The 27,752-nt window shown below is 37.9% G+C and overlaps 1 protein-coding gene across 1 annotated transcript; it reads left to right on the top strand.

The window, feature by feature from the left end:
* The first annotated feature begins 551 nt into the window (after positions 1 to 551).
* Positions 552 to 26,359, top strand: IFIH1 (interferon induced with helicase C domain 1). The gene is made up of 16 exons (XM_084209248.1): positions 552 to 1,095; positions 2,571 to 2,727; positions 4,506 to 4,676; positions 8,825 to 8,905; positions 12,314 to 12,534; positions 13,273 to 13,483; positions 16,533 to 16,750; positions 18,227 to 18,343; positions 18,814 to 18,937; positions 19,025 to 19,258; positions 21,282 to 21,538; positions 22,991 to 23,140; positions 23,857 to 24,018; positions 24,351 to 24,541; positions 25,303 to 25,396; positions 25,500 to 26,359. Exons 1-16 carry the CDS (start codon positions 646 to 648, stop codon positions 25,680 to 25,682), a joined length of 3,021 nt encoding a protein of 1,006 aa, XP_084065374.1. The 5' UTR covers positions 552 to 645; the 3' UTR covers positions 25,683 to 26,359.
* The last annotated feature ends 1,393 nt before the right edge of the window (positions 26,360 to 27,752 follow it).

Genomic DNA, 27,752 nt, shown 5'->3' with positions numbered 1-27,752 from the left:
ACAATTTTTCAGTCTCTTGAACGGCCCCAGACCAAAACTGAACGCAGTAATCCAGACACTCTCAGTTTATCATTTTGCCTTACCTCAGAATCCTACTGAGGTACCCAAACCCTCACAATGGAAACCAAGACTGCTTCCGAAGCTCAGTGACATGTAAGATACGTAAAATGAGGTGAAACTCATCTCAGGGAGAGACCTTCCAACACCTCAGACACCAACCTCATATTGTGCGGCTACGTGCCGGGGCAGCAGCCAGCGCCCAAAGCTCAGACACGCTGTGAGCAGCCCGGGAAGTGAGCTCTCATGAGCTGGAAAGTGAAAGCCGTGTTTCCGTTTATGATGGGGTTTTTAATTCACGGTTACTGTCAAAGGTTTCCTTACTGGAAAAGGTTTCGTTTCCAACACTGAGGAGCGGCACTAAGCCGTGCCAGGCGCGGAGCTGCCCTGCCCCGCGGGCCCCGTCCCGGCGAGCCGAGCCCTCACGCACCGCCCTCCCAAGCGAAACCGAAAGCGGAGCCGGTGCCGGGCAGGGCGGGCCGGGCCGGGCCGGGCCGGGCCGGCGGAGGGTTCGCTGAGGGGCCGCAGCCGCGCTGCTCCCCGGGGCCCAGGCGCGCCCCCGGCAGCGGGCACCCGGGACGAGCCGCCATGGCAGAGGGCAGCCGGGACGAGCGGTTCCTCTACATGATCTCCTGCTTCAGGCCGCGGCTGAAGCAGTTCATCCAGGTGCAGCCCGTGCTGGACGGGCTGCCCTCGCTGAGCGCGGAGGACAGGGACAGGGTGCGTGCGGCCGCCCTGCAGGGGGGCGCGGCGGCGGGCGCGGAGGAGCTGCTGCGGGCCGTGGAGCGGGGGCCCCGCGGCTGCGGCCGGATCCGCGAGTTCCTGCAGGCGCTGGAGCACGGCGGCTGCAGCCTGGCCGCCTGCTACGCCAACCCCAGCCTGAGCCAGCTGCCCTCGCCGGAAGAGGAGGCCGAGCACGACCTCTGCGTGCGCCTGGTGCAGCTGCTGCACGGCACGCTGGTGAACAGGATGCGCGCCGTGCAGGTGGCCGAGAAGTGCCTAGAGATGGGAATCTTCCAGGACGAGGACGTGGATCGGGTGAGTCCGGGCGCAGGCAGTGCCACAGACACCGGCCAGCCCCAGGGGCTGTGGGGCAGGTAGGAAGCCACAACTACAAATGACACAGTAAATGCAAAAGTAAAAGGGGAGTTCCCAGACTTGGGGGGGAAATAGATAATGGGTCCAGGTAAGCCAATGAAGACTGTTGACAATGGGCCAGCAGGTGGGATGCCAGCTAAGAGCCTGGCAAAGAAAAATGCCAGGAACAGAGGGCTGGACCAAGACAGTGTCTAAGTGAAGAAATATGTCAGTCTTTACTTTACTCATCGTTTTGCCCTAGACCTTAGGCTCAGAAGATCGTCTTTTGGCCCTTGCGCCATACCAGGAAGTAGTGATGGTCTGTAAAGTCCTAAATAATGCTGAGTTAAAATAAAGCAAGATTTTCTGTCCCCTTTTTTGCTGTAGGTTCACTAAGGATTATCACACTAGACAGTGGTGTCAGCAGAAATACCAGTTGGACAAGAACAAGGAAGTGTTTATTCCACTTGGCTAAGAATGACTTGCCTGGAATGTGAAACCTACTTGAAACTCAAAAAAAATTAAATATCCTGAAACAATGTTTGAACAAATTAAAATAATAATTGCCATAGCAATAAGGGGAAAACTGGTAAACTATGGGTGGAACTAAGTCATATTCGCACTCCGAGCCTTTGCATCCACTTTTGAGGTCGTTTTATGCTCCCTCTCAGTTAAATGACTGTAAGATACATGATATTGTCTTGTGACCATCGGGTGGCAGCAATGATCAGACGCACCTTTATTAGTAGGGAGCCAGGCATAGTATCACAGCAGGCAGATACAGAGGCCTTTTAAGAAGCTGATCACCTGTCTCAATCTGCTTTGCTCTTGGGGTTGTGGTTTTGTTCCTCATGTGATCACATGTCAAATTCTGCTTGTGACAGCCTTGGGACACTGTTCTATAGCTTTTTTTGAGGGCAATAGCCACTAGAGGCTCAGCTATTGTATTTTTAAGTGGGAGTTGAGACGATGAAGCCTGAGTTTAAGGGAAATGTTCTATTTTAAGTATAAGGTCATGTTATAGGTTAAGTCGCAGCTTTGATAAACTGTCTGACACCATTTCTCCTTAATCAAAGTTGCCTATTCCCTAAACCAGTCTGAACACCACTTGTTATTCTAATAGTTGTTATATTAATATTTATTATATAGTGCTTACTGTTGTAACTATTGTCTAGTACTACCAGTCTCTCCAATCAAATTCCAGATCTCATAGGTTTTATATATCCTACCCAAAACCAAGTGGGATGAATATGAGGTTGGACAAAGTTGCAATCATTCTCTTTTGATGAGTGGCAGGTCTACTTTATATCTTTATTTTTCCGTATGCTTTAATGATGATAGGGAAATGCTTTTGCACCTATACTGTTCTTATGAACGTCCTCAGACCATTTCCAAAGTCTGTGTGAGGGTTGTTTCTGGTTTTTTATTTTTGCCAGATCCAGGCTGTTACTGACAATCGTGGGAACAGAGATGGTGCAAGGGAGCTGCTGAGCAGAATAGTCCAGAAGAAAGACTGGTTCTCTTCTTTTTTGGTTGCTCTCCGTGAAACGCAACATGAAGACCTTGCAGATGATTTAAGTGGAAATACAGGAGGTAATCATCTTATTTTACTGGCACAGATGTGGGGATTTTTAATATCTCTTCTTTTTTTTTCTTGTTTTTTTTCTTTTTTTTTTGTACTGTTACTTAAGAAGCAATGCAGGATTCCCACCATATTGTTTTATTGGGACGCTGGAACAGGGATTTCAAAATCAAGTTGTGTAACAATTAATTGATAGATTTTTAAGTACTGAAAATCCTTATTAAGCGACATGAGAATTACAACAGTATGGATTTAGTTACAATTAAACCGAATCTTGCTTTTAAAACCCATTGGTTTTCAGTGTGATTTTTATAATAATTCATAAAACATACTTGGAAAATTAATTTGAACAAACAAAACAGACTTTACCTGAATTTCTTTTTCAGTACAAGTGTTTCCTTTACAGAACAGTTTACAAATATTTTTGGCATTTTAAAGTAGTTTGCATACCTTAAGACATTCAAAAGTCTCAAAACATGATAAAATTTACTAAAAATTACGCAATAAGCTAGTAAAGTGGCTACTCCTTTTCATTCCTGTATAATGTTTATAATACTGTAAAGTTATCCCAGTGCTCCCCTGTATTCTTAAATATAAAAAAGAAAGCAGCCCCCAAATAATTTATCCCTTATTTTTGGTGCCCATATGTTTTATAAAATTTTAGTGACTAAATTACTTTAACAGATTTCCCATTTAGCAGCTTCAGCCTGCTCACTTGAGGAGCTCACCAGAGCTGTCTCTGTGCTTTTAGTTGCTGCATGTGGGTCAGAGCATTAAGATTGAGGTAAGAGAGACGTGAAGGTGTCTCTTCCAGCTTTGGACAGGAATCAGGCAGTGTTCTCCCAGACACACACAGGCAGCTGTGATATTTAAGGATGCAGTTCAAAGATGGTTGAGTGTTGCAGTCTACAGGCCAGGACCAACCAAGTCAGAACCTCAGAAGATCATTTTGAGTGGAACTCTTGTGCTGGGAACAGCTTAGCAGCTGTTGTGATCCTAATTTTCATTCTGTGTTGCAGCTGTGTGAGGCTTAAATTCTTGTCTTCACTACTTTGCCATCAGTAAGATAAAAGTAACAAATATATTAATTATTAATATTCTTTTCGTATTTTTATTTTCAATTCTTTTCACATTTTGCATTTCTGAATTTTTAGTACAATGCAGACTCTATAGAGTAAAACTGAAGTTTAATTCAGTTGTTTGATGGACTACTGAATGAATATATTTATTCCACAATTTCTTTGTAATCTTGGGCGATGTAGGCCCCCAAACCAGCTGTACAGCCTAATGTATAAAGCATGAATGGTGTTGCTCTTAGCAGAGGATCAGTAATTTTCCATGTATATAGTCCTGTAGATATGTAAGGTGTGTGGTTGCAGGAGCATGCCCTGACATAAGGTCATAGAGGGGAAACAGCTTCATTGGCACTGTGGATGAAGAACACTGATGCTACATTTTGTCATTGCAGCTTGACCCTCTGTGATTTCTTACAGTAAAATATGTTGTTATTAGCAAACACCTACTCACAGAAATTGAGAACTTCATAAAAATGAATCTATTAGCCTCTTTCAGTTTAGTTTCTAATTGTAAATTAATAAATTCTTAGTAAATATTTATATAGAGGTCAAAATTCCAGACTATAACATTTGAGTCAAGACCAAGACCATATGTTATACTGTTATGTGCCTGATAAATACAGGTTAGTTCTGTGTTTTCTAGGCTCCACACTAAAAGAAATGAAATGTTTTATAGAACTGCCTTAGAATTTCTCTGTTTTTTCTGGGAACAGAGAATAAGCAAAATGGGATGGAGCAGACTACAAACGAAGAAACAGAAGTTACAAGCCAACCAGGATACGTCATAGAGGAGAATTTGAAGCAGGAAGAAAATGTGGATGATAGTTTCAGCAGTGAGAGCAGTCTGTTGGAAACATGCATAGAAAAGAATTCTGTGATGTCAGGTTTGTCCACTAACTGGTATTTTGATCTGGTCCCCGTGTGACTAAATGAGTCATTTTGAAATATATTTAATACTTTTGATAAAAATACTAATATTATTAGGTTAGTGTTTTATTTCACACCCATCCATAGTAGGCTTATACTATCCAATGACAACATTAGGTTAGCATTATCAACTCCATACAGTGTTGACTAAGTTTAAGATAAGAGGAATGTTTTTGTGCCACTAAAACTGCAGCTGTATAAAGTACTTCTTTCTCGAAGGCTGGAAATGCTATATTGAAAAGCATTTTTTGTTTTTAGAAGTCCTTCATTGTTGTCAACAAGTAATTTTTTCTGTTCAATTTTAACTTACAGAATATCAGACAACCTTTCTCCTGTCACATACACACTCAGAAGTACATTTTTAGTAAAAATGTTTCGGAATGGTTGTGGCCTGTTGTTCATAAAGACCACTCTTAAAAACATGCCTTGGGAGTTGATTATGAGCAGCAGCAAATACCAGCGACAATGCCCAAAGACAGCTGTGAACCAGTGATTTAAACATGCACTGCATGATTCAGGAGCCATGTGTGTTCCAAGTTCACATGGGGCTCAAGCAATAGTTACAGCTAAGGTTAATCCTGCCTGAAATTATACTAGTGGGCTTACTCAGCCAAAGGACTAAGACAGCTAAGGCTGCTCTCTTTTTATCAAACATCGATAAATTTATTTTTTTTTAATGGCTCTGAAAAGCGGCAGCCTTTCAATGTGCAACCATAGTAGCCTGTTTTCTCCTTTTGCATGGTGTTAACAGGATATCACACTGCTTTGTAGCAAATAGTGAATTACTAACTACAGCAAAATTATCAACTTGGTTTTCCTGGGTTAGAGCATAATTTGTCAGTATAAAGAAGAGGTGCCAAATATTTAATGATAATTCAAAGTAGATGAGACTGGATTACTCTTTCTGGATAAAGCTAAGGCTCTTATTGGGCCTGCTAAGGGTAGGTTTTCATTGCTGTTAGCCTGATCTTCTACTTGCCTCTTGTTTGGTTGAGAATTACAGAAAATGAGATCTATCAGTTATTAACTAGTGTGCCACAGGCTAATTGTAGCTAAAAAACTATGGTCTCAGCACAGAACTGAAATTAATAGAGTGGGTATTAGCAGTTTGGGCACTTGAGCAGATCTGTGCACTGAAATGGCTGAGGGGATACAGAGTACGTGTTCCATCAGTTTGGTTCAGATTGACTTCAGTCTCTTGTGGACTGTGTGCCTGCTAGTAATTGGAACAAATCTCATTTGATTTCAGCTGACAGTTCATTTCTTCTGATCTACACCAGCTCTGTGATATGAATCGAAGTAGTGTAAGTGGGGACAATTGACAGATCCACTGAGAGCACGCAGTTCTGAGATGAACCAAAACAGCAGTGTGGATGCAGGGTAACAAGGGCTGCCAGGAGGCAGTGCTGCTTGGAGATTTCTGCAGAGGAACTGCCTCACATTCAACCATCCTCAAGTGCAGTAACCTCTGATATCAATGCACTTGTACACTCAGACTTAACAGTGCTCCGGTCTTTTTTCATTTCCTATTTCCATCCTTTCTCATGATTTCATAAGACAGTAATTTTAGACCAGGAAGATTAAAATACAAATGGAACCCAGATTCTACTTCCAAGTGAGCTGGGAACCCACCTAGTTTGTAATTTGATGCTGTCAAGTGTTGTCAGTTTTGCTGTACACTCCCACAATTCCTTTATGTCTTCAAAAGGACCTATTTCAAGAAGAAAGAAGCTTTTCAGGTAATTTAAAATTACTGCCATTTGCATTGTATCTGGAGCTTTCTCTGACCCTTTTTTTTAGGTAGATGAAACAGAGTCAGTCAGAAGGTATGCGAGCAGTAAGGCCATAAAAACAAGTCGAAATAGATCATTTAGCCTAAGAGATAACTAGAGAAAAATTGAGCATGCAAAAACACAGATGAGAAGCTTCACACACAAAATTACACAAAAGCAAGTAAGTTCAGAAGGTTAACACAGATTAAGTTATTGCAGTTACCTATATAAACACCAATTTAAATAATAGCAGCTCTCTTTTTCAAGGCTTGCTTGTCATTGCATTCTGTTCCATTGTCTCTCTACTTATTTAGTACTCAGTGTAAAGTGACTGAAAATCTTCCTGTGAAATGTTGCAATGTGCAAGCAGGACTCTAAGGGAAGATTAGCAGAAGTGGTAAAAACAGCTGTTAGGATCATAACTCTTTTATCTTCATTATTTTTTTTGGAAATGCTTATTGATTTGGGTTTTTTAAAATTTATTTTCTTTTAAATAATCAGAGTTGCCACAGTTGAAACAGGAGAACGTTGTTCTATTCACCTTTCTTTAGAAGATGAGTATTTTACATTTCCCATCACCTCTGATGTTTTCTGTTGAGACATTGTTGTACAATGCATACTGCACATTGTAATTCAGATAATTGTGTACAAAACACTTTATAAATTCATATTCTCAGACTGTTTTCAGAATATTTTCAGAAAGTCATTTTAGATGGGACACCATATGGAATAGATACACAGAATTTTAATTTTGTCCTATTTTTCCTATTTTATGTGGATTTCTGGAAAGCGAAAGCAAGAGATGGCAGTGTCATCTTCATAGCTGGGAGTTCCTACTAATGCTACTAATTAGTTTGTCACAGGTCTTTGAACATGGCTTGTAACTGGTGAGGTTTTCTTCTTTTTTGTGCCTTTCTGTTTATTGTTAGAAAAACTACTAATACCTGACTCCTAGTGGTAGCTGAGATAGCTTCATAATTTTACTGAATGCAGACTAGGTTCAATTTCCACCTCCCTCACCACGACTTTATAGTGTATATTTTAGGCACTCCTTTCTAGGACACCATAACTTCCATTCAGTGCTAAATTCTCATTCACAGAATCTATTTTGCCTTATGAATAATTTTTTGGGGACAGTAAGATGCGAAAAATACGTATATTAGGATACAGGATATCCTGTATTATAATAGGATATTCACTGGAAAGAACTTGATGGAAACACAAGCTCACCAGCTAATTAAGCAAAACATTGGTCACCGCTATTATTACAACTGATTCCATTCCACTGTGGACTCAGTTGCAGAGTGCTGTCGGCAAGCTCAGGGCGATGCTGTTCGCAGCAGATTTTCCTGGAAGAGCTGGGTAGATAGATGCTGGAAGGACTGAGTTTTGGGAAGTGCGGCTTTCGGGCTGGGTATCTCTTAGAAGGACTGAGTTTTGGGAAGTGCGGCTTTCGGGCTGGGTATCTCTTAGAAGGACTGAGTTTTGGGAAGTGCGGCTTTGGGGCTGGGTATCTCTTAGAAGGACTGAGTTTTGGGAAGTGCGGCTTTGGGGCTGGGTATCTCTCTCTCTGTAGATGCTAGAAGGACTGAGTTTTGGGAAGTGCGGCTTTGGGGCTGGGTATCTCTCTCCGTAGATGCTGGAAGGACTGAGTTTTGGGAAGTGCGGCTTTCGGGCGGGTGCTGGCAGCCCCGGTGAGCGCGTGTAAGGCGTGCCCGGCCCGGCAGAGGGCGAGCGGAGCGCGGGGATCGGGGCGCCGCTGCTGCTCCGCACGATTCGACAGCCCCCATCACTGCTTGAGTTTAGTCGGGAGCTACGGCTTGCGCTTTTCATGTTATACCAAGAAAATTTTAAAAAATTAAAAAAAAAAATCACGGTTCTGGTTTTGCTTTTGTTCTGCTACAGATGTAGCTCTTAGGACTTGTAGTGAGTAAAAGAGAACGTTCAGTTTGCCAGCAACTTTTTTTTTTTTTTTTTTTTTTTGGCTTTTCACCTTTCTGGAGAGATACAGTAAAATAGGATTAAAGGGGATTATGCAGGTGATGATGTCTGGAAGCCCTGGTTTTAGTCAATAAATCATGACCCATCGTGCCTTACTTCTACCGTGCTTTGGATATTAATCTTCCACTCCATATTTTCTTCCATAAGAAAATGAATTATATTGTTTATTTTTTTAATCTCTACCAAAACCAGAGAAAGTTAGATCTCAGCCCACCCACCTGACATTCATCTAACCTACTTTAACAACTTAGGGGGAGCAAACAATATGCATTTGCCATTATTATATGTACAGCAAATATATTATGCTACATTTCTTTGTGTTTTTCATTTAGAGTCAGATGTCTCCATAGGAGATGGTAGTATGAGTAACTTGAGTGGAAACCTGGAACAGAGCTGCACAACCAGTGATTCAGGTATGTTTCTCTTCTGTTATTATTTATTAATTGCAAAGTAAGTTCTGGGGGAAGTATTCTGTGAGTGGGCTAAAATGAAACTCAGTGAAGGGCTTTTTTCACTGTAAACTCTAGTTCACTATATTTAGATGTCAGACTTACTCTTACTTTGTTGGAAAACAGATGCCATTTTGGGCATTTTAGGTCCAGACCATCTGGTAATGGTCTGGAACTAGTCAATTTACTGAGATCATCTGAACAGGGCTCTAGACATCATCATCGTACAAACTGGTCAGTGAGGCAGAATGATGAAATCACATAGGCAGAAGGGACTAGAAGTCATCCAGTGCAGTCACCTGGACAGCATTCATAATGCTGCCACACAGACGTGTTTCTTTTGCTCTCAGAGAGGAGCTAGATTGTGCCTGGCCCCCACATAGGGTGAGAGGGAATAGGAGTGTTTCAGAGGCAGCAAAAGGTGAGCAGAAGCATCTCCTGGGTACCTGCAGAACAATAATGAATGTCCACTTTGGACCCAAGTACTTTAGTAGCCCTATTTGTAAAAGTAACCTGAGCAGTGGGGGTTACTATCTGAGGATCTTTGTGAATCTCACATTTAAACACATGTGCATGTTCTAAATACAGTTTTAAACTAGGTATTGGACTGTGTTTAAATGATACTTAGCAGACAGGTATTATCTTGCTATGTATGAAGTCTGAGCAAAACTATACACTGCTGTTGTAATAAACATGCCAGTATTTTTTTGGTTTTGTTTTTGTTTTTTTTTTTTTATTTTTTCAAACCTCAGGCAAAACAAGTTGGGAGCTGTCCACCATGGTGATCAGCCTGTTTACCTATACAGAATTCAAAAACTACTTTTTGGAATCTAGCCTTTATAACATTTGTGCTGGGACTATGTCTTGTACAAGGGCTAGAAAAAACTCTGAATGCCTTTCAAGCCAGCTAGGCCTGATAAACCTAGTATTACATCACTAAGGTCACTGTAAATGTTATATATCTTATGCCTGCATAGTGTTTGTTATAAATACTTTTAAAATAGTTGCAAGCTTTAAAATGTTAAAATCCACATATTTTGTAGGTACACAGAAAATTCGGGATGGCTCAGATCTAAATTGCTACACTGCAGCTAAGATTTTAGTCTGTGTGTTGCTACCTCCAAAGAATTTACTTTGCACTTCTTTAGCAGCCGAGGACATTAATCAGTCACATTGTATTTTTTGACTCACTCTGTCACATGAATGGGCATGTGAACTGGGCATGGGAACTTCTCTGTTCTGTGGACCGGCAGACACACTGTATCAGTCGCTCAGGCTGAGCCAGGTTCATGACATTTGGCAGCACTTATGTATGTGTGGCCTCATCCTTTAAGATTCCTGAAGTATCTCTCAGTAAGCAAAGTGGGCATTTGCTGTGTCCAGTAATCCAGAAAAAAAAACCCAAACACTGCAGTTTTGTGAAGAAGGGAGAACAGATTTTTTTCAAGGTGTTTACTTGCTCTAAGTTCTGTATACATATGGTTTTTAAAAGCAACTAGTTTAAAAGTTTTTAAAAACATCCATGCTTTTAAATCATGTCTAGTAAACTCAGTGAGAGCAATAATGAGAAAAAATTGCTAAGAAGAAGCAGATGCACTATTAATGGATTTTATAATTTGAAATGTTACAGTAAGGCTGTTGTAGTAACAAAGGTGTTCGGATGGTGTCATTAGACACTGACATTATTTGGATTTTAATGTGAAGAATCATGTGGATTCAACTGCATTTTTATGTGCAAGGTTCATTTCACATTTTATAAAAGTCTGAGTTAGGACAATAGAATAATTATCATGTTTCTTTTAGCCCAGAGCAGCAATTCACATGAGCCTTTTATGAAGGCAGACAACTTCCCTAATGCTACACTTGTGCGTAATGAAAAATCTTTAAGTATTCAATTCTTTAATCTGTGAAAAGATTCCTTATTAGTCTTTATCTAAACAAGGGCTGGAGAAGCTAGGAGAGAGCTAAGTTAAATATTTTTCAGGCCTGGACTGTTAATTGAGGATGTTAAGGAACTGAAATTTAACCAAACAGATGGATGATAAAGTGCTAGTTTCAATATGATTGAGCTATTGAATTTAGCCAACCAGAAAGCAAACAATGTTCTTCCTCAAAAGAGAGTAGTAGAAGTCAGATAAGTAACAGCAAGTACTCTCTGGTGCAAATGTCCCTGTGTCCAGGTAGCACTGCACTCACACTAAAAGGCAAAACAAGCAAAAAACACTTTAGAATGGCATTCAGATGTTTCCATCAGCAGTGTTTTAGCAAGCTTCATTACTTTTTGTTAGTTTAATTTTATTTAATGGAATCAGGAATACTAGAAAAATATACTTACTTTGTGTGTAATGTATCAGTGATAATAAAATCCTCATGATTCTGCATTGAATGATATCATCAGGAAACAAAACTAAGGTTTTTCTCCCCTCATTTTTAATCTAGTAGAATGAACTTGTGCATTTTCTTCACTGAGGGCAGTTAATACTTGAAGAGTGATCTAAACTTATTTGTAGCAAAAAAATGCCATGAAAACTCAATTGAAATAAATCCTGATATTAAGATATAGATATATAAGTTCTGACTCCTTAAATATATGTAAATTCAAGATATTTGATAGGCTTTTCTTACTGCTCAAAATAATTCAACAGTATTTTTTTTTCACTTTTACATTTAGAACATAGTTTGTTTCTTCTGCAAGCCATAGATCTAAACTCTGCCATTCCATTTCCAATAAGAGATGGAAGGCTTTGGCCATAGGCGGCTTCCTAATGAACATCCAATTGCATTATGTATGTGTCTAAGGCTAAGAAGCAATGTAATCTACCATGAGTAGGTGTGATACATTCTGCAGTTAGCTCCATCTTGTATGGGCAATTGAATTTTCTTATCTAACTCCCTTGACCGTTTTTAAGTGTTCCATATCTATTTTTCTTTCTATGGCTCCATTTTTTATTCTCTGGGAAGTATTTAAAAGGTAACTCCCTTGTAACCAAATATATTTCAATATTGATAAAGCAGAACGTCACAGAAGCTTGGCTAGGTTATAAATACTGCAGCTCCAAACACAACCTTTGTTGGTCCCAGTGCTACTGAACTGTATCATTTGAATTTATCCCTAATAGCTGTCATTTCAACATAGATGGGTGAAACTGTACTGTGGCTTATTCCACCTGCCCTGAGTGCTGACTGGATGGAAGCAGTTCTGATCCAGAGTTGCACAGGTCCTCAGAGCGACATTGTCTATGCTAGTGTGCTGTTTCTATTTAGAAGATGCTTCTGATAGTAAATTAATATTTTTCCCTTTCACATTTTTTCAGTCCTCTGATACGTGTTCTGTGCCTCCTGTTTGAAACTTGTGTTTCGTTGTACCCTTAGATGAAGATGAAGTGGAGAGGAGAGCCTCACCTGAGCCAGATCTGACCCTGAGAGATTACCAGATGGAAGTTGCAAAGCCAGCATTGAATGGGGAGAATATTATCATATGTCTCCCTACAGGTAGTGGTAAAACCAGAGTGGCTGTTTACATTACCAAAGATCACTTGGATAAGAAGAAAAGAGCATCAGAGCCTGGAAAAGTCATAGTACTTGTTAATAAGGTAAGTTGGTCCATTTTTTAAAGAATAGTATTTTTCAAACATCATGCATTGTTAATACAAACATTGTAAAATGAATAGAAACACAATTCTCAGCTCCTCCAGGTGTATTGTGTTTAAAGACATACAGATCTAGACATCTACATTGCACCATCAGCCTTGTGCAAGCACAAATTAGTGTACCCCAGTGCAAGTGCAAATTTAGATATGCTGTAATAACCACATCATTGGGAAAAGTACAATTTCATTTTGTAATGAATTTTGAAAAATAAAAGCATTTTTCACATTCTGTGATTCAATTTGTTAATGAAGGCCACCTAATGAGTCTCATAGTAGTTAAGGAATGTTTTGTCAGATTTTCTGATAATTGCTTTAATTTTTGCAGTTAAATTTAGCACTTATAAATTAATCTTTTATTGTAATAATAAAATATAGAAATATATTAAATAATTTTATTGAAATTATAAGCAATATCCATATTCTAAGATAAATGTGAAAGCACTTCATAAGCTCTTTTAAATAGCCAGAGCATGCATGGTTTGTTCATTCTTTCAAAGGCTCAGTTAAGCCAAAGTTCTTGGGACAAAAAGTTTTCACAGGAGAAGTTGCAGGGCGAAATTGGTTTGGGAATTTTTGCTGCTTAATTAGCTTTTGTTCATCTAATAACATTTGTGGCAAACAGGCATGTATTTTTAAACCTGTGTTTAATATGTTTTAAATTCTTTGAAAACTTTTGTTCAGGTTCCATTGGTAGAACAGCATTTAAAAAGAGAGTTTAGTCCATTCCTGAAGCGTTGGTATCAGGTTATTGGTTTAAGTGGTGATTCTCAGCTGAAAATCTCATTTCCTGAAGTTGTCAGAAGAAATGATGTCATCATCAGTACAGCACAGATCCTTGAGAATTCACTGTTAAATGCATCCAAGGAAGATGAAGAAAGTGTCCACTTATCAGGCAAGTATTCTATTCTGAAATTTTTACAGAGGGTATAAAAGTATGTCTCTATTCTGGAAAATTGCTGAGTAAAAATGGACCGCATTCAGTGGGGTTTTTTTCAATTTACTCATTTTATAAATACAAGCTGTAGTAAAAATCAGATCTCAGTTAACAAGCATGCAAGCCAAAATTAGACTCTGTAGTTTATTTTTTACTAAATACTTGTCATGCTTCCTATTTTATCTAAATAAATTCTTAAGCACAACTTTATGCACATGCAGTTGTACTGGTTCCACTTTCCAACCTTGGTAGAGCATTGAGTCATATCACACAGAAGCCATATACAGGCCGAGAAAAAAACCTATCAAAACTCAAATGCACTTGGTAGTTTGAGAAATACAATGGAAGACAAGATAAAAGCCAATCTGTTGTAAAAGTTATATTCTTTAAACTCTTGTAATTTTGCTAATATACAGTGATATGATGGGTAATAACCATGTCTCTCTGAGCTCAGCAGGTATAATGGTTTATTACAACACATGAAGGAAGTTGAAGAAAGCAAAAGATAAAGAAGGCAAGATTGTTTTCCCAGAATGCTGAAATGGCAGGTGATCTGGGAGATCAGAAAGGAAATTCTATTATCTGTCAATGAGGTACAATTAGAACAGCCCATGAGGTCAGCTCCTGGGCCTGGGCTGCAGTGACCTTCCTCTGTGAGATGTTGGCTTCTCCCTCTCTTTGCCTAAAATCAACTCCTTTTCAGATGGTGAAGGACGTAGGAGAGAGCAGATATTCAAAATAATGGCCCTGAGATAAAAGTATTGGTCTGGGTGTCACAGAGACAGCAGAGAAACCTGAGAGAAACCTAGTCTGTGTCTGTCAGTGCCTAGTGCTGACTAGGGTACTTCTTGATCCAAACTCTTGCAGAGCCACTTGGGTACCTCAGAATTGCATTCCCTCCTTCAGAAGGCCTTGTTATTACCTAGACAGAGTACCAGCAATTTTCTTATACCTATTTCCTCTCCACTGCATCTAAGTTAATAAACTTTCCTACATCTGAATCATTTTGGAATGCTGTATGGAGGCATCTGAACATTTCTACTGGGACTGCTGGCCTGTTTAAAATTGGGCTGCGTCCCAACCAGATTGTGTAATGAAGTGGGTTGAATGGGTTTCACACTTTGTGAAGTTTCCTTCATAAGGAGCTACATTTTTCCCAGAACTCAGGCTGCCCTGCACCTCAGGGGTTTTTTTTCCGTGATATTACACCTGTGCTTGTAGGTTCAGCTGGACCAAAGCCAAGCAAGCATGAACACAGCCAGCTCCATTTCTGTGGCTGTGACTTGGGTAACTCACAGCCTTTATAAATCATCCTAATTAGTTACAAGTTTTTTTCCAGATTTCTGTGCGTACTTTTTTCATCTGTTTCCACAGAGGTCTGCATTACATGTAATATGGAATTCCAGCCCCAGTGAAATGGAGGCGACTCTCTTAATTGCATTTTATCAAATGTTTACTCTCTTTACCAAGGGCTGAAATCACTGTATGGACTTTCTAGAAGCTGTGTATCACTTCCTTAGTAGAAGAAACACATCCCTTCTGGTAGGTTAGTTTCTACGCAAGTAGTTATAGAATATGTGTGATGGAGATGATGGTCAAAATCAGAGGCAGTAAGTTCATGTTGGCAGAATAACTGAGAAACTGCCAGCGCTGCTTCTGAAATTTTGCAACATGTAGAAATCTTGGAAATAGATAAGAATTTAGATTTGAAACTATGTCACTCCTGTCCAAACTGGCTTCCCGAACCACTGTGAAGACAATCAGCTTTCCCCAGTGACATGGAGCGTTGCCTTGCTTTCCTAGCAGAAGTATTTGGCGTAGCCTTTCCAGTATAACTTCCCTTGTTTAGTCTCCATCCTTCTTTAGGTTCTTCAATATCAGCTGAGACTGATTTAGTTCTCTGTTAATTTCCAACTTCTGCTGGCAGTTGTTGAAAACTGACTTAAAGTTGTGCAACAATTTGAGTACATCAACATGTTTACACATCAATGTGTAAACAAGACCATGGAAATTGTCCACATTAAAAAAATGTGTACAGGAGTTTAACCCTGATCATTTCAGTGATCTTCTTTACAGTCATGTCCACAAACTGTCTTCAAATTGTCAGAAAAAATGTAAAATTAGAGAGTTACTTGCCAGTTACAGAAGGACTGGGAGCTCCATAAACCAGTTTTGCTGCTAGAGAAACAGAAAAATGTTCATGATTCTTTCAGCTTAGAACCTTGAAATATATGTCACTGGCTGCATGTGCATAAAGATTAAAGATATGTTTTCTATATCTTTTGGGAAATTTGAAACAAAAAATAATTTATTTTTCTTCGTTGTATAGTACATTGTTTGCATGTAAATATACTGTGATCAAAAAGCAGATTATATCTGTCTGAATTTCCATCGGTTTCCTCCACTAAAAGAGAGGGATGAGTGGTAGTGCTCCCACTAATCTGTTTGTTCTTTCCAATAGCACACCCATAAAGCAATATAAATCTTTTAACTGGACACTAATAGGGAGGAAATCTCTGCATTGCTACAAAATGGAAGCATATTTTGACCACAACAAGCATTTCAAGAATGTCTGAAAGGCTTCTAACATATTATGTATGTTCTCAAAAGCAAACAATATGTAGTTTGTCAGACACAGTTATGGACATAAAAGATAGTATTGAGTTCAACTATTATAGGTTCTTACCACTGGTAAGATATGAAAAATATTTCTCTGAAATTCTTTACATAATCAGATTGTTTTTGCAAAAATATAAAGTCTTTTTTTCCATTGCATGAAATGTAAAACTACTTGGCACATCAGGACTGTAGCAAAGGTTCCAAAGTCCATTAAATATATTCAGCATCCATCGACGCCTTCCTCCAATACTTCAGTTTCCATGTACATTTGTTCTCAGACAAACTGATGGGTTCTTTTCAGCACCATCCTTACCTGTTACAAGATTTAGTCACACAAATTCTGCATTTGAAATAGAATTATTCATTTTAGGAGTCTTTTTTTTTCCAGATTTTTCCCTCATCATCATCGATGAGTGTCATCACACTCAAAAGGAAGGTGTCTACAATAATATAATGAGACGTTACTTAAAACAAAAGATGAAGAACCGGAAGCTGGCAAAAGAAAACAAACCACTGACCCCACAGCCTCAGATTCTCGGACTTACAGCCTCACCTGGTGTAGGAGGTGCAACAACCTCCTCAAAAGCTGAAGAGCATATTCTGAAAGTAAATAGCCCTAACACTTACAAACCATCAAAGGGATATTGTCTTCTTCAAGTAAAACTTCTGAAGTCAGTTTTAGGCTCCAAATAGACAATCTGATTTTTTTTTTCTTGTGTACTTGGAAGTACAGCTCATAACCATTAAAAAATAATGGAACTCTATATACAAATAAAGGTTACTTTAAAGGAGGAGTAAGGTTACTGAAAAGGCAAGTTAAATAATTACCTCACTTAAAAAAAATTCCCAAGTTAAGATCAGCATCAAGAAATCCACAATATAGTATGGTTTTATGGTTACTTAAAGTCTTACTGTTCCATTAATGGCTTATAATTTACTGTGTACTCCTAGAGACACAATATATTTTATATCTGTATTTCTAGAGTGACTAAGATGAGCATTTTTGTGAGTCCAAAAAAATGAAAAACAATGTTTAATCCTTAAAGCAGAAACACTTGTGAGATAGAGGTAGCATACAAATATGTTTTGTTTTTTTCAGTTGGAGTTACTCATTGAGGTTGCATGAACACCTGACTAAAGATAGTCTGTTAGTTAAAGAGTCTATATTTTACTTGAAATTAAATGGTTTTGCATTAGTAATAGAAAAGTAGAATTTAGCCCTGTACAGCAGTGAAAACTCCTGACTGGTCAATTGTACCAGAACAGAACGTGATATTGAGTAGGTGAGGCCTGCAAGAATGTTTTATGCTGTATTGAAGTAGACAGAATTTTGACACGGAAACTTGCTGGCAGAAAAGGCAGAAAATTCCTTTTCATCAGCTCTGAATTCCTAGTGATAGGATTCTGGGATTTGTATCCGAAGATTAATCTGAATATGCAAGCTGAAATATACAACTACCACTGAAGACATTAAAAAGATCACCTGTCAGTCTTCCCTTACTGTTTTCTCTGCTCAGAATAGTGTTATGGTTTCCCTTATTGCTTAATGACACATATGTATTTTCTTCTTGGAAGAGGTCAAAAGCAGAAAAGTCCAGTTCAGTTGTGCACTTAGCACAGAAATTCTCTCTGTGTTTTCCTGTTTGAGGAAAGATTATCTCAAATTATTTTGTACTCTCATAACAGCTCTTACTTTTATAATTAATCCCTAATATTTATTTTCTTTTTTTTTCTATTTCACCATTAGTTTTTTATTTATTTTGTGCTCAAAGATCTATTCTTCCAAAGTACCAATGCTATATTTTCCTTCTCAAAATACTTGGTGTACATCCTGATGTACAATTTTTTTCCTGTATTCAAGGATCACTTCTGGCCTAAAAAGTAACTTGTGCAGTTTATCTCAAATGTTTTTCAAAGACTTGGACTTTCTTGTGCTGATACTGCCTTTATCCAATTTTTGTGGGAAGAAAGTCAAGTTATATAACCCTCAATATCTAAATAAGAAGCTCTGTTGCATTAATTCAGTTTTCATGGGAAATAACTCATTCAGTATTAAAGAAATAACATTTTGTCTTCTCCCAGATCTGTGCCAATCTTGATGCATGTAGAATTATGACTGTCGAAGAGCATGCCTCCCAGCTAAAGAATCAGGTGAAGGAACCATGTAAGAAAACTGTGATTGCAGATGACAAAAAAAGGGTATGTTTTTTACAAAAAATCCGTATTAAAGATATATTCTACTTTAAAAATGTCTTGTATGGTATCAAAAACTTTTGCCTAATGCTCTTTTTCTGTGGACTTCTGATGATCCAGAGTGCTAATTTGAATATTGTTGCTTTCCTCTGTTTCAAAAAGCATCAGTAAAGTCAAATAGAACTAAGTTTTTACTTATGTCAGTTATATTTTGAGTTATCTGGTCAAAAGACCTTCTAAAGCTGAAATATTTGTATCGAAGTGATGATATTGTATTGCATTTTTTTAAAGTGCTATTTCTCAGTATAATTTTTGTAATATTCTGAACTGTATATTTCCATATCTCTAAATACACTTAACAGCCTTACTTCTTTAATTTAAGGTTTAAATTTTAAAAAATTACTCAATGTGGTACTAGCCAATGTTTTTGTTGCCAGAAGGTGCTTACTTACTTTGCCTGATCAATTTATTTCTAGGATCCATTTAAAGAGAGAATTACTGAGATCATGACAGAAATACAAAACTATTGCCAGCTGCATCCGAAGTCTGAGTTTGGAACTCAGACATATGAACAGTGGGTGATCAGAGAAGAGAGAAGAGGTACTTGCATAGCAAATATACCCCAGCTTTGGATTTCTTTGCGTCGTTCTATACTAAGACTTTTTTTGTATTTTTGTTCCCTTCTAGCTGCAAAAGAAGAAAATCGCAGGGAACGTGTCTGTGCAGAGCACTTGAAGAAATACAATGATGCTCTCCAGATAAATGACACCATCCGAATGGTGGATGCCTACAATCACCTAAATAACTTTTATAAAGAGGAGAAAAGTAAGAAGACAGTAAGGAGTGATGATGATGATGATGATGAACCAGCAGTATCAAAACAGGATGAAACAGATGAATTTCTAATAGGTTTATTTCATGGTGAGTTTGAAATACTTTGTGATATTTAATATTTGAAATCCATAGTTGTGCACTAGCACAGTTTGCATGGGCCCATTAGTTACTGCATCCTAGAAACTGCTGTGTTATTTATTATCACAGTGCCTCGATATCCCAGTTCATACGCTTTTGAATGCATTAAACATCATCATAGTGGGATCATGTCATAACATGCAATAATGGTTCTTCAGCTCCCACCTAAAGGCACCTTTGTTTTTTGCTGCCAGTTAGTGTTTTCCTCTTTTATCTAGTGAAGTGTCCCTGAGGACACTCTTAACAGACGCATAAACTACTTAATTCAGTAGACACTCTTGGGGGGCAAAAGGTTGAGCACATGGAATATAAAAGTAATGAAATAATGAGTTCTTAACCAACCCTTTCTGCCAAAGTTTGTTTGTCTATATACTAAGAAAGGAGAGTGCTGACTTTAAGTTAGTTTCAGGTAAAGAATATTTACTTAGAGAATTGAACAAAAGATCAAACTTGTTGTTAGTTGTTTCTTTTTCAGATCATCTTGGAACTAGGATTAATTCATGAATCTTTTTTACTCAGCTTTTTTCCTTTACTGCCTTTGCAAGCAGAAAGAGCTAGAGAAGTTTGCTCCCATCACCCATGGCTCTTGGGTGGTACAAACAAAAATAGATTATACTGCAGAATGTGACACAGCTTCATGTATCCAATGAACTACAAATTTTTCTCACTATCATTGAGAAATGAAAAACAAAAGAATGAAAACTATAAGTTAGATAATGTCAGCATGGTTTTAATGACTCCTCATACCAGTCTATTCCCCCTTGTTTAGATTTTCAGTAGTGAGCTGTTGCTGAGAACCAAAAATTTTAACGAACTAAAAATGAAAGTCAGTTTCATTTGTATAATTTCTGGTTGCTTTTATTTCTGCAGGTGAATGAAGTCCAAAGAACCTGTCAATGAAAAATAAATTCCATTTTTTTAGGATTTTACCACTGAAAGTGCTAGGAGTAATAGAAGAATGTCTAAAATTTCTCAGCTTTAAGAGCAGAATTCATCTTTGGGTGATAAGCGCCCTGGGGCACTTAGTGTAGGTTTAACTGAGGTGGAAAATTGTGGGAGTTGGTTACGTTTACCTACTTTTTGTATGTGTTTCTATGTTTGATTACATTCTAAAATATGAATAAGACTAGTCGTAAAGTCACTGTCTAGGTGGAGTAGCAGTTTGGGGTACATTGAGTATGATTGCCTTGGATTAGGTACACTGCAATTGTCTGCACAGGGTCATGACAATCAGAGTGTGCTAACACACCAAGTCCCTGCCTTGAAGTGTTATCATGTTTGCATAAGCATCTGATAATAGGTTTTTAAATATGATACGTTTTTTAAAAATTAAAAACACAGGAGGAATCCTCCTTCCTTCTGGTCAATAGAGCCAGTTGAAGAGAATCATTCATTTGACAGTTCACTGAGTGCATTGACGTGTCTTGGAGCTGCAGTATCAATAGCAACATGCCCATGGTGGTGTCTACTGTACTACATGTTTCTAGTGAGGATTCCTAATTTAATTCATGTCCCATGGACAATTTATGTCTAAAACCATATTTATAAAACCATTACCAGCTCCAAGGCTGTGCATATTAATCTGTTTCTCCTTGTAAGACTTTTTTCCATGATTTTAAAATAGTTTTGTAAATATTATAAGCTGTGATTTAACCCTTTATTACAGTGCATTTGACTCTGTACCAACTTTGTGTGTATAGGAAGGTTTTTTTCTTTTGGCTTATTCTTACCATGAAATATAGGCAAAGTGTATGATAATGGTGATTTACTTTGGTTGATTAGTATGTTTTTAGTGACTATAAACTCCCTTCAGAAATAACTGGTATGCCCCAGCTCTTCAAACTGAATGTGAATTAGCCATGTTGGGAGAATTATATCGAAAGTTGCTCTTTGCTTTGTGGGTTTTGGGGTTTATTTTGTTTCAAACTGTTTTACATGGCTATGTTTTCTTAATTTATATCTCTTTTTAAAGCAAAAAAGAAACAGCTGAAAGAGTTGACTAAAAAGCCAGAAAATGAAAATGAGAAGCTAACGGAGTTGAGAAATACTTTAATGGAGGAGTTCACGAAGACTGAAGAACCTCGAGGAATCATTTTCACAAAGACTCGTCTAAGTGCCTGTGCTCTTTTCCAGTGGATTAAGGACAACCCAAAATTTGAAGAAGTGGGAATTAAGGCCCATTATCTTATCGGCTCTGGACACAAGAGTGAAATGAAGCCCATGACTCAGGTATGGAACCATGCATGTCAACATTACCTCTTGTACATGATTTTGGAAAACAGTTTGTCTTAGTATTAGGCCAGTGAACTGAAGTTCGTAGCCCAGAGTTCTGGTTTCATACCTGCCAGCAACTTATCTTCATAAGGATAAATGAATAATATGTTGAATAAAAGTGAATAATAATGTTGGAATAATTTTATTTCCACAAGTAACAAGCTTTTTTGGTTTTGGGTTCTATGGCAACAGGAGTAGCCAACATCCATTGCTTAAAGTAGTGTATAGTCAAAAAGGACCCAAGTCATAGCAAGGCATGGAAAGCAAAAGTAAACTAAATGGAAAGAGCAAAAATGTAATTAAGTGAGTTTCTGCTTCTCAGGACAACAGTCATTCACGTTACATTTTAGCTGCTAAATTGAAAAATAAAACTACAAAGGTGATTATTTCTGTCCTTTTGTACTAGCATTGCTTAAATCAAATTACACCATGTTATATGCATGCTTGCCACTGATGCATAACCATTGAAAGAAAACTTGCCAAAATTGATACCGGAAATATCACAATTGATCACTCAATTGTGTCCATCTTGTACCATTATGTTGATTTCATACACTACATCTCTCTGGCCATTTACACTCGCACTAAAAACATTTTCAAATCAAAGTACTTCGCATCTCTTCTGTTCTGGTCTTTACTCCCCATATCAGCATTTAAGGAAAAATTGTGTGTTTTGCTGCTGGGCAGAGTCCATTTTCTTCTGCTGCCCTGAGTTTCAATGAAAAATTCTCTCAAAAAATTCTCTCCAAAAGTTTCTTGAGATCTATCAAACTTGGAATTTAATTTCTGTGGCACATTACCCAAACAAAAACAATATCTTCTGCATTTTGAAATTGAATATAGCAAATAGCAAGTTTCTGTTCCTCTGCTCAAGCTGGTGACAAACACCCAATTGATTCACAAGTCTGTGATTTAGGTCTTTTCTTTTTAAGTGTATCAATGTTGTTCTTTTTGGTGCTACTGAGATCACCAGAGGTATAGTCTCCATTTATTATGGAGAAATTTAAGTGCTTTAGAACTAGAGCTGGAAGTCTGTATTCAATCAGAAATTACTGAAGTGATAGAAATCAGATCTTATGAGTAAGTACTTAAAAAATTTGAAAATAATAGAACAACCATATTATCAAATCTCCTAGTACCTGTGACATAGGCTATGAAGTTCCAAGCCCAGTTACCATAAAAGGATTGGAATCTGCTTCCTCCTCCCTCAAAATACAGTGCTGAACTCTTGTTATATTCAATAGAAACTCCTTCTTTTGCAAGATACTTAGATACAGTATTGAAGCCACTTGATGTTTGGCACTCAGCTCAGATGTGATGAGGCTTTAATTCCTGAAACTTGTTGATTAAAATAAACTGGTAACAGAAACTAATACTTAAAGTTAATTTGATGATTTTAATTTACAGAATGAGCAAAGGGAAGTTATTGATAAATTTCGATGTGGAAGTGTAAATTTACTTATTGCTACTACTGTAGCTGAGGAAGGCCTGGACATCAAAGAGTGTAACATCGTTATTCGCTATGGCCTTGTCACCAATGAAATTGCTATGGTGCAGGTATGAGTTTTCTGCATACATACTTTTTTTTAATAATGCTTTTTTTTTGCAATGGGAAAATGGTGAATCATATACCTGGTGTTTGGAAATAATTTTTAAATACTTGAATGCTAAAAGAGAAAATGTTCTTGCAACAAGGTTCATTTCCAGTTTCCATCCTCGGTCCGTATGCAATATAAAATTTGCCTCTCTCTGTAATGGTGTAGCATCAGTTCAAAGTTCTACACAAATGTTAGGCTCTTTTAATAAAAGAGGTACAAGAATATGGTCATCAGACCAGTTGATACAAGAGGCATTTGTACCACCAGTGTATGGACACACACTATCATCAGCTAAAGAGAGATTATTACATATCAGAATACCAGTTTGATACATGCTCTCATTTAACTTGTGAACACAAACATTTATATATTTAATGTTTAAATGCATGCTTATATTTTGGTGACAAAGTATAGTTTTGGCATTGCAAAACATGCTAATCGCAAATCTCCTGAGCAGTTCTCACAGGTATCATGGATGATACTGCAGAAATAGTATGTGTTATTCACTGATTCTTTATCAGTCTATCTTTGTCTGAGTTAAATGGGAAAAGCTGCGCTTTGGGGATAATGCATATGGAATAGTGCATGTCTTCCACTGCAAAACTAGGAAAAATTGTTGTGTGATGTAATAGGGAGTATTGTGGTGTTTATTTTTGTGTTCCTTGCAAATTGTAGGCTCGTGGTAGAGCTCGAGCTGATGAAAGCACCTATGCTCTTGTGGCTTCAAGTGGCTCAGGGGCTGTTGAACGTGAAAATGTTAATATGTTTCGTGAGAAAATGATGTATAAGGCCATTGAGCGTGTCCAGAAGATGCCACAGGAAGAGTATTTAAATAAGGTATTCACTGCAACTCTGCACTTTCCCTTTAAAGAATACTGATTTACACTGTATGGAATACTTTCTATTTGAAATCTACTTAGAGGAGAAAAGCTTGAAATAATACTGGTTACTACATATGGCTTTGAATTCTTTTGCCAATATTTGTTTCATAATCTGTTTTCTTGTCCTTTAGAAAAGACTGGTTTTCTATTGGTAAGGGGAAAACACACGAGCAAGGGAAAATTGACTAGAAGTCATGTTGACAGTGAACTCAGTAAAATAACTGAGAAAGAAGACTATAACTGTCATTCCAGCAGAATGTTACAGTGCTCTTACTGATCTGTTTCTAGATTCAGAGTTTCCAGTTGCAAAGTATAGTGGAAAAACAAATGAAGGTGATGAGAGATCAGCGCAAGACGTACAAGAAAAATCCTTCACTAATAAAATTCTTATGCAAAAATTGCTCCAAGCCGATATGTTCTGGAGAAGACATACAAGTTATTGAAGACATGCATCATGTCAGTGTGAAAAAAGATTTCCAGTGAGTGTTTATGAACTACTTTATCTCTTTCAGGCAGAAACAGATTTTCCTTTCATCGAGGCTGTAACAGGGCCTGTAACCCTCTAGGCCCTGTGAGAAAAAAATAGATTGTTCCAATATTGTTGGGTCCTAGGCTCTGTGGAGCTTACAGTAAGAAGTTTGAACAAAATGTTTGTTCTTATTCCTGATTTCAAGGTGAATTGAGTTTAAGACTTCAAAAAAAAGATGCAGCTTCTGTGGTACTATTAACTAGGTCACTTACCATGTAGTATGGTATATATTCCATTCTGCGCAGGCTAGTAGTAACCTTCAGGATCAAGTGCTCCCTAAATATATGATTCAAGAATGTACAGATACTCTGCAGGTCTGCAGAGTAATGATTCTGTTAAGGGATAAGGTTAAGCTACGGGGAATAAAAAGAAAACCTTTAATTTTCAGGTATTATTTCGTTGACAGTTTATGGCACCTAAAAAACAAGCTAGATCTGTCTGTTATTAGAACAAGAGCCTGCTGCTCCCACTTCGAGATGTATGAGGGAAGATGCAGATCCTGAAATGCAATGAAGAGAGACACGGAGTACATGTGTATTTCATCATTACTTAGGAGTATGAAGCATGACCTTGCATTTTCTCAAACAGTCAGAGAGTCTATTACTTTTTAGGTTTCATATCTGATTTCAGCAGTCTTACTCACTGTTTATATATGTCTGTATGTAGCATGGAATGACCAATGGATTCTGATGGGTGCTGTCTGTTTTTCAGAAGTCTTTATCATACAAGAGAAAATAAAACACTTCAAGATAAGCATGCTGATTACCAGACAAATGGTGAAATTATATGCAAAGATTGTGGACAAGTGAGGAACATCTTATTTTCATACTCTTCTTGTTGTCTGTATTTTTTTCTGTGTAATGATCTTGTCTTATTTTATCTGAAATGCAATTTCCTTCTGCTTGCAGGCTTGGGGAAATATGATGGTTCACCGAGGTCTTGACCTGCCTTGTCTAAAGATCAGAAATTTTGTGGTTGTGTTTGCAGACAAGAAAACAACAAATAATATTTTTAAGAAATGGGGAGACCTGCCCATCAGGTTTCCTAGTTTTGATTATGCAGCTCATTGTCCTTCAAGTGATGAAGATTAAGGATTTGGAATGAAAATAAAAGCCCTTTTTAACTTCTCTCTGTTGATCAGAAGCTCCTGTGTCCTATAGAGAATGCTGCATCCTAAGCAGTGTGAAAGCCCCTGGACATAAGGAAACTGTCTTGAAGACAAAAAGCAAAACAAGAAAGGAGAAGGACAAAGTCACACAGCTGCTGTCTGCACTCAGATTTGTTCTCCCAGACAAAGATGGCAAATGGATTGCAGTCGTGTGTATTTACGGAACAAACTCCCGTGTCTTTTCACTACAGGATGGCACGCTGTCAAAAGTGTGTTAGATGACCTATTGTCAATTCCAGAACATTGAAAAGAGACCTTAAGATATACCATGGTCATTATTTGCCTGCTATTACCATTTTGAAGATAAAGTATCTCAAAAGAGGAGCCACGTAAAGAAGATGTCACCCATTATTTCTGAATCACTGTTGCTACGTCAGTATTTTCATGACTGAATTCCCCCTTCATAAATATAGCTGAAAGCTCATACACTCTGACAGACTAAAATTAGGTTTCCCTTAGAAGACTTTTCAATAAATCAAGTCCTTAACCTGAAATTGATTATTTTCGTGAGAAGACTCTCTGTGTGTAAGTTTTATGGGACTGTTAGCCGGGCTACGTAATGAGGTGTGTATTTTTTTCAATAAATTGCTATAACATTTACCAACTGTGATACTGTTAATTCTCTTCCCCTGGAAGTATTTAGACAGTAATAATACCATAGCTTCATCCTAGAAATTTAAAGGATTGTAGTATCCTGACTGCAAAAATAGCATATTTCCCCATATTTATCTCACGGTCAGATTTCTTCCCCCACTTTGCAAGTAAGATATTGGAGAGTGGAAGGAAGGTTTATTTGTTGTTACAACAGTAATTGAATTAATTATTAGAATAGCCTTGTGGGAAATCATCCAGATATCATTCATCCTCTGAGTCATCTATAGATTTCTTTATTAATGAGTTGTTACAGGTAAATAAATGCAATATGATATACTGTACATAGCATTTTCAAGTATCTGAATTCATTTATTCAGTATTTTAAGTAAGTGTAAAACACTGGTAAAAATACTACATCATTTCATAGATTTCTGCTGGGTCTTCAATCAAATAAATTTCCATGCTGAGTAGATTTTCTGAAATCTGAGCTTTTTATACTTCCCTTTATCGAAGCAAGGAAAGTATATGCAGATGAATTTCTGCACATGTGCTACAGACCTGTGTGACAAACATACCTGGGCTTCTTGTAGTTCACCTGGGTGCTGTTGTTACTCTCCCACTTCCTAGCATGACTCTGCCACATTGTCACCAGAGCTTAAAGAGTGTTTGCACGATCACTCTTCAGCATAATGCATAATGAACCTCAAATTTATCCTGCTGGTGTGTGGGGTAATGAATTTCCAGTCAAGTTATTTTCTCTGAATGGGGTTGTAAAACACACCCATATTGCCCATCCAGGAAGTGTGAATTTGTAAAAAACAAGCTAAATTGCTGTAATTTATCTTCTGCTTAGCTCTTCATTTATTGCCTTTAGGGAGCCAAAGTCCTCCAGGGAGAGTGACAAATCCTGATTGTATTTACTACTTACAGTTTTTATTAGTTCACAAATGGGGAAAGAAGAAAGTCATTGGGGATTTGTCTAGCTGTATGTGTGGCTGCTTAAGAACTGGATCCACCTCAGTGGTATGTTCACTGCTGTGTCTCCTTTTGGTCTGATATCACACACAACCTACATTTGTAAATCTGCATTTCCTCACGTGTGAAGAGCAAATATTTCAGTAACCTTTGAGTAGTTGCATTAACTGGTCAGATAGCTGCTGGCCAGACCGAGTGTGTTTTCTGTTCCACAGTTTGTCCATTTCACCAAGTGACTTACCCTCTTTCTACCTTACACTTTTATTTCTCTTACATTATGGGTTCCTTATGTTGCAGAAGTTAGGAAGAGTTTGGTTGTTGAAAGAATTGCTGTTTGCTTCTTCACTGGTGCTGATCTAAACAGTCCAGAGAAGGGAGTTCAGAGAAGGGAATTAGTAGCAGTTCTACAAAGCTTGTAAATGTC

The sequence above is a fragment of the Fringilla coelebs genome (assembly GCF_963513975.1).
Source record: "Fringilla coelebs genome assembly, chromosome: 7".
Classification (NCBI taxonomy): domain Eukaryota; kingdom Metazoa; phylum Chordata; class Aves; order Passeriformes; family Fringillidae; genus Fringilla; species Fringilla coelebs.
Note: the sequence above shows the minus strand (reverse complement) of the source record. Positions and strands in the feature narration are given on the sequence as shown.